Genomic DNA, 7,589 nt, shown 5'->3' on the forward strand with positions numbered 1-7,589 from the left:
TTTGCCTCTTTCAGTTAATTTGCATCATTTTATCAATACTAGAAATTGCTTGCTGATAGTGAATAAGTTAATCCCCCTTTTCAATTTCTGATTTGTCTTTATGCTGGAATCAAAATAGTAGACATAACAAAATATTCATGAAGACAAACTGATTAAATTATTACATGGATATTCAAATTTCAATCCATCTTGACTGGCAATAAGAGTTGTTAGGGGTTTTTTTGTTTGTTTTTTGAACATCTGGTTTCAACATGTCTCAACAGGAAGGCAGTAAAGAGACAAGGTTGATGGGTCATATAGTGTTTCCTTTCTAAATTCAGCACTTTAGACTATTTTTGATGGATGTTTTATCCTTTTCAAATTACCGCATTTGAAAGCATAGTTAGTGAATCTGCTTTCTTAATCATATGGCTTTCGTTACTTTTGTTTTAGTTCATTTCCCTTTCATTTCTAACAGTCTTGATTTAGCATAATTAGCAAGTTGGCAGCTGAATCCATGATTAATAATTTCTTATGTCTGCCAAAACATATCATTGCCATACTTAGATAAAAGATGTTAACGGTATCTGTTCTTTGATGCTATTTGAATAATTATCCCCTATTTTCTTTGCAGTTCAACTATCTTGACTCAGTGCAAACTCAGGGATTCTGTCATTGTTTTGCAGATAGATCATGTCCTAATTTTTAATAGGTTGTCAAATCTGAGTGAAATTGGTTGATAATGGTTACTGTATTGTAGATGATGTGAGGTGGGGGGTGATGACCCATTGGCGGGCACAATTGGAGTGACTTTTTATATGCCATAAAGGCCACTGTTTGGAGACACTGATACATGACTTGGACAATTACTGAATCATTCCCAGTATGGTTTCAAAGGAGTTCGCCATCTGATGATTTCCTGGAAAAACGAAGAGACAGCAAATAGATTAAATCCCATTGCACATATACAGTGGCAGAATGACTGTGGGGGAATGTAGCTGTAGGCATGGCAACTTCTGATGAGCTCAAGCTTTTGGCTAAGAAAGTAAAGATGTTATAACAATAAACCAAACAAATCAATGTCTAATGTGTTTTCAGGACTCATCTTCTTTTGTTAAAACTCTTAGTATGTTCTGTACATGCAGCCTGGTTAAAATGGCATCCATTCTCAACAAGGTAACTCTGTGCAGACAACAAAGTTTCCACTTTTATAGCTGTACTCCTGGAAGGCTAAGGGCCATTTACACAATTAAAACAATACATGAGCCAACAGTGTAGTGTTACTTTCTACAAAGACACAGGGCCAGATACACAGTTAGTATACGTTGACATAGCTCCACTCAATGGAGCTATTCCAGTTTACAGCAGCTGCATCTCTGGCCCAGCATGTATCGATGTATATGTTTCTGTGACGGAGATGAGCACCTTTAACTCCCATTTGAGTCAATAAAAGTTGAGGACGCTCAGCACCTCCAGAGTTACTGAATCCCTTAATCAAACACGCCACAGAATACAAGTCTATAGCACAGCATGAACATAACACCCCCCCTGTAGAAGATGTTGTAACAGGTCCTAAAGAGATAACATGTTCTGAAAGCACAAGACAGATCTAATGATAGGTCTAAATACTCCACAATTTTTAAAATGGGTCTTGCTATAATTATTAATTTAATAAGAGTATTGATTTCACTTCTCACTTAAAACACTGCATTAGATATTGAAAGTTAAGGGACCTTTTTATTATTGCCATTCCTTTATTTTTGGCCACACTTCAATCCAGCCTCAAATAATTGTGGATGTAATTTTGCACCTCTACACCAATGTGGATGCAAAATTGCAGGCACAATTATCTGTACCTGCAGTTGTATCTAGTCAGATGCCATACATAATCTGCAGGTGCAAGTCATGTAGACAGGCTTCTAAATGTGTGGAATTGTGAGCACAACTGATTGTACAAAACATTGCACCTACATTTGATTTTGCAAAATTGTGAGCACAATATTAGAGGCCGTTTCTAAAAAATTGAGGCCTGATTTTCAGATACTCAGCCAGTATAGCGCCCATTAAAATTCATTAGCTTATTGTGCCTAGCTAGGTGTATGAGTAGGAGTAATGCGATTAAATGAAGTATGGAAAAAATTAAAAAGAATATCAGAAAACACCTCCTGACAGTTATATCTACTATGGAGTGGGATGGGCTCCCAAGGCTGAGAGTGGAATTCCATGCAGTTTGGTCCATAATATTCTATTGATTTTTTTAAACAAAATTTGCAACAATAATGCTGTGATATTCAAAGCTAAAGAGTACAAAACACTAGAAAGAATGCTGGAAGGGACCATTCCGCATTGGGGAGGGGAGAGTCTTTTTCAGCTCTACTTGAAATGATTTCGTAAACCTGATTATACATTGCTTGATTGATTTTTATTTTCTTTTAGAATGAATGGCAGCCACTTCAAGGATGAGAAGGCGTTGGTGGCAAGTCAGAACTCAGACTTGCTGGATGATGAAGAGGCAGAAGACGAAGCAGTGATGGATGAAGAAGACGAAGAAAGTGAAATGGCAGCAAAGTCAGTCAAGGAACCTGTTACAAGTAACATACGTGAAGGGAGCCCTGAGGATGACTACGAAGAAACAAGTACTTTGGAAATGAACTGCAAGGCTTCCCCCGGCAGGTTAGTTCCTTCCTGGTATTTTAAATGGTACAGTCAAATAAGTTTACAAAAGAAACAAAGAATAAAACACTGCATGCATTCCAAGGACCAAATTCTGGCAAGCACGCAAGAAAACATCCCCAGTGAGCTAACCCAGTATCAATGTCAGTGTGCACCTGCCCTGTCTTCGACCCCTTTGGGCAGTCTGTTCCTCTTAAGAGTAGAAATAATTGGCACAGGCAGCTATGGGCCATTGTCAGGCCAGATATAAACACGTGGCATATGTCATCAGGCACCTACTACCTGTCTGTGACTTGTGCAATGGTCTTGTGGAATGTTGCAGAGAGACCAGAACAGAGGCAACCAATGTCCACTGGGCGTTGTTGCTGGCAGCAAGTTCTCTGGTATTCAACTGTGGAGAGCATCAGCCAGAATTTACCTTATTAAATGAAAGCTATGAATAAAAGAAAACATGGCTGCAGTTTGTCTATAAAGAAATTACTTCTATATATATGTTTCTAAGTGTAAGCCATTCTCAAATGAAAATTGGGCTGAAGGCATTATATCCATGCGATCTTTTAAAATGATTATTTAATTGATATAATCAGTGCCTGAAATCAGACATTTTAATTATTTACTTCTTTTTTGAATTAACACATTCTCTCTACCTGTCTGTACCTATGGCTTTCAACGTTAGTATTTATAGTAAAGTAATGCCTACAGGCCCTAGTAGATATAGGGCTCCATAGCACTAGCCACTGTACAAACACAGAGTCAGAGAAAGTCCTGCCCCAAAGATCCTACAGTCTAAATCGGCACAATAGAGTGTAAAAGGGGAACAAAAAGAGGTAAAGTGACTTACCCACAATGGATCAGTAGCGGAGCCAGGAATAGAACCCAGGGGTCCTGAGTCCCACACCATTATCCTTGCCTGCTGAACCATAATGTAGCTGCTTATGATTTTTGATGAAGTTAAGAGAGAGGCAGTTTAGAGTAGACGTAAATAAATGAGAATTGGTGTGCAGTAGCCTTACACTGGGGAGTCCATAAAAGAAGGCCTCTTTTGGAGGCGTGTTGTTAAAATTTGTGTAGGTCATGCAAAAGATTTTTATTTACATTAAAAAACCCATAACCTCTGTCATGTTTTTGTAGGTATAAAGAGGATGAGTATACCAAGACTGGACTTTCTGCTTTGGATCACATAAGGCACTTCACAGATAGCCTCAAAATGAGGAAAATGGAAGAAAATCAATACAATGAAGCTGAACTGGCAGCTTTCAATACATCTCACCTGCCGGAAGACCTAAAGCCACCATTGTACAGGAAATCCAAGACCCAGGTACATTCTTAATTCAGTTTAAACTTCATAACTCATTGTCACTGAGTATGCAAAAGATGGACCAACTGGTTTGTAGAAGACTAGGGTCATCTTAACCACAGCAGAAAGCTTTTGTGTTCTAGATCCATAGTAAGCTCTGAACATTTGCTCTCCCCACACCTTGTTTACTGTCAGTGCAAATGGGATATCAGATTGTTTTAAAGAGGGGACCATATCTTTAGGTGGTGTAAATTACACCACCTAAGGATCTGTCCCATGGTATCTAAGTATATGGATTTTTTTTTAAATCAGTGTTTTGCTGTGCAATGTATTCTTATATACCATTTGCAGACATTACATCACTGTGATTAGTGGGAGTCTGCTCTCAGATACACCTGTGCAAGCATGCTAGCGTCATCACTAATAATCAGTAGGTGTGCTCCAATACAATTGGGCATAGGACTTGGCCAGATGTATTTTCACAAGTTAGCGTGACTGCACTACGCAAGAGAGTTAGTGAACTTTCCCTAGGGATGGGTCTGTTGGCGGAGGTATTGTCACTTCTTGTGGCTTTGCTCACTATGTCCATGGCATTTCTTTGTTCAGCAGCATTTAGCTTGTCTGATATTTCAATCCCAGACCTGAATATTATTTGGAAGCAAATAAAAAGGGGTTTTTGTTGTGTTCTTGTCTTGAAACCACCCATGTAGTTATAGGACATATATGCCCTCACAATAGAACATGATAGTAATGAAAGGTTCACAGCTAAATATAACATGATGTGATAGAGAGTAAGTGTAGCACCAAGTAAAATAATGACAGGTACCAATTTAAATCGCACACCAGAAATGACACAACAGATGTTTGTGCATAGAATCTGAAGGAAAATGTGATTTAGGTAATTTGCTTAATATTGCATGGTTTTAAACCTTTTTGTGAGCCTTGGTTGATGAGTGTAAATAATTATTACTATTAGCGAGTCAAAGGAAAGGTTGGTGCTTTTACCTAACAGGTGTTGTATAAATAAATCCGAATTTAGTTCTCCACTGAATCCAAAATACCTTCTAGGGATCAAATTGTGGATAGTAGCATGGCTGCTTCCATATGGATGACATGGTTTAATGTCAAATCAGTGCATTCTGCACAGTGTTTACCACTTTCTCTCTCTTGTTTCCTCATTCAGGCATATGCTATGATGCTCTCTCTCTCTGACAAGGACTCCCTCCATTCTGCATCCCATAATTCTCCCAACATGTGGCACAGTATGGCAAGAGCTGCTGCAGAATCCAGTGCCATCCAGTCCATTAGTCACGTATGACATTGTGAAACCTTACCAAGAATGGGACCAAGTCCAAACAAGTAGCATGGCTCTTTCGTATATGACTATTTAAAAGACTGCTGAGCAGAATGCCTTATGAATCTGCAGGGTCACTCATTTAAAGTCTGGTGACCTTAAACTGAATAATTTTAAAAAGAAAGAAACTATTTATTCTCAATATTTTGTTTTGCACAGCAAAGGCAGCTGCTGACTTCTGGAGGATCAATGCGACTTAAAAAAAAAAGTTTCAATGGATTATGTAAACCAGGGCCGGGAAAAATGTCTTCCAATTCACCCGGCGTTGGGGGTGGGGCAGAAGGGTTAAGACTGCATTGATACACATGGGCACTCCTTTAAAATAGAAACTGAATCGTTTTTCTTTTTATATAAGATAGTTTGACACAGGATTGGGAACAGTTGCTTTTATGTACAAATCCTCTTCATTAAAGCTTTATGCATTTTAACCCTTCAAAGAAAGAAAGTAGTTCTATTGTATGCACACTATCCATCATTAATGTTAGAAACCAACAGGGAATATTTTGTCCTCTCCGTAATTTTTTCTTCTTACCTGCATTGTAAAAAAAAAAAAAAAGAAACAAAAAAAAAAAGAAAAAGAAAGAAGAAAAGACAAAAAAAAAAAACCTTTGAGAAACAATAAATAAGAGGTTTGTGTATATTGTAAACTATGAATGTTCACCACTCAAAGACATTTAAGTCATTCAGCTACTTCTGGCAAAGGACCATTTCATCAACAGTACCACTATTTCAATGTTTGCCAAATCATTGTAATGACATTTTAAATTTAGACAATCATGTCGCTGTGTTGTTTTGTTTCCTCTAATTTCTTTTTTTGTGTTGTGTGTACCATGTATTTATTTGTTGGCAAACAATTGTTTGTTGATTAAAATAGCACTGTTCCTATGATAAACAGCACTGCTCCAGTCCCCCCACTACTTTATGATGTAGGCACCCATGTACTTCAAAACAAAATGAGGTGAACTGATCTGTGTATATGGGAGTGCAAAACAGTGTTTGAAATTTTCTCACATTGCTATTTTATTTTGGTTTTTTTTTTCCTTTTAATGAAACTAAATAACTAATAGATGCGAATTAGTTTTTTTTAAATACAGTAAATTGATTCAATTGTATAAACAGTTATAATTTCTTCATGAAAGCATGATTCTTCTGATTAAAACTGTACCCAATATTTTATGCTGGTTGTCTGCGAGCTTGTGTGATGTTATGTTCATATTAATCCTATTTGTAAGATGAAGTGTTCCAAACTTATGTTAAACAATAAATAAATAACGGACTGTATTCAGTTATTTTTGGGTTTTTTGCCCTTTAGTGAGGGACCAGGTTTATTTTCTTTTTGTTTATAATCTCATTTTGAAATAATCAGCAAGTTGAGGTACTTTCTTTAAATGCTTTGTACAATGTAACTGTTATGCATTTCAGTACATTATTATGGGAGGATCAACTAAAAAAATAAAGGACTACAAAACTGAAGGGATCTTTTCCCCCCTCTCCTTTTGTTTTTGTCTAGGTGAAGTTATTCCGTTTCATTTATCACCTGGTATCTGAAGGCTTAGGACTGTTCAAGTAGTCATGGGTAATAATAACAGCAACAATAGAATCTGACATTTTTATAGTATCTTCCACCCAGTTATCTGAACGTTCTTTACGAATAATTAAGGCCTGATCCAAAGATTCTCAGTAATGTCAGCGGTCTTTGGATCAAGCCCTTAAGCTTGAAAAGACCTCCATCAAGCAAGTAGACATATTACATTTTACAGGTGGGAAACTGAGGCCTATAAGGTTAAAGTGTCTTGCACAGGCTCACACAGAAAGTCTGTTCCTGAGCCAGAAATAGAACCCAGGTCTCCAAACACAAAGGCCTGTGCTTTAAACATAGGAGTACAGGCTTCACCGAGTCAATGGCAAACCTTCCATTGATGCAATGGAGTCAGGGTTTCATCCAACGGGCCAAGTTTTCAAAAAATGTCTGCCTAAAAATGAAGATTCTCATAAATTCATATCTAGGCACCTAAATTAGCCCCTAGCTGCCTAAAGTGGGTTTCAGTGCCCAGAATGCAGATTTAAGTGCTTTACTTCATGCACTCACAGTTGAACCAGGCGCAAAGCCATGCATCCTCTGAACAAGCTTGTAGCTTAGAAGCTAAATTACAAGTTTAAGAGAACAAGCTAGTGCAACACTGAGGTGCTCAGGGAGTGGGTGCACCCCAGGATGACATCTGGTGAACAAGGCAAAAGGAGTGCTAGCAGGGGAAATGAGGTGATGGTGTCCCTTTAGGAGGAACC

At 37.8% G+C, this 7,589-nt stretch overlaps 1 protein-coding gene across 11 annotated transcripts in view; it reads left to right on the plus strand.

Annotated features, from left to right (window-relative positions):
- Positions 1-6,872, plus strand: part of MECOM (MDS1 and EVI1 complex locus) — a 452,391-nt gene extending 445,519 nt beyond the window's left edge. For 10 of the 11 annotated variants that reach the window (XM_067536644.1, XM_067536640.1, XM_067536637.1 and 7 more), the window contains 3 exons: positions 2,416-2,652; positions 3,784-3,970; positions 5,133-6,872. In XM_067536644.1, coding sequence (XP_067392745.1) covers positions 2,416-2,652; positions 3,784-3,970; positions 5,133-5,267 — 559 coding nt within the window. In that variant the 3' untranslated portion in view covers positions 5,268-6,872. The remainder of the gene's footprint in view (positions 1-2,415; positions 2,653-3,783; positions 3,971-5,132) is intronic. The other variant, XM_067536647.1, reaches the window with a different exon arrangement.
- The last annotated feature ends 717 nt before the right edge of the window (positions 6,873-7,589 follow it).

Source organism: Emydura macquarii, unplaced genomic scaffold, assembly GCF_026122565.2.
Source record: "Emydura macquarii macquarii isolate MOO-44397 ecotype Brisbane River unplaced genomic scaffold, CSIRO-AGI_Emac_v2 contig_3603, whole genome shotgun sequence".
Taxonomy (NCBI): domain Eukaryota; kingdom Metazoa; phylum Chordata; order Testudines; family Chelidae; genus Emydura; species Emydura macquarii.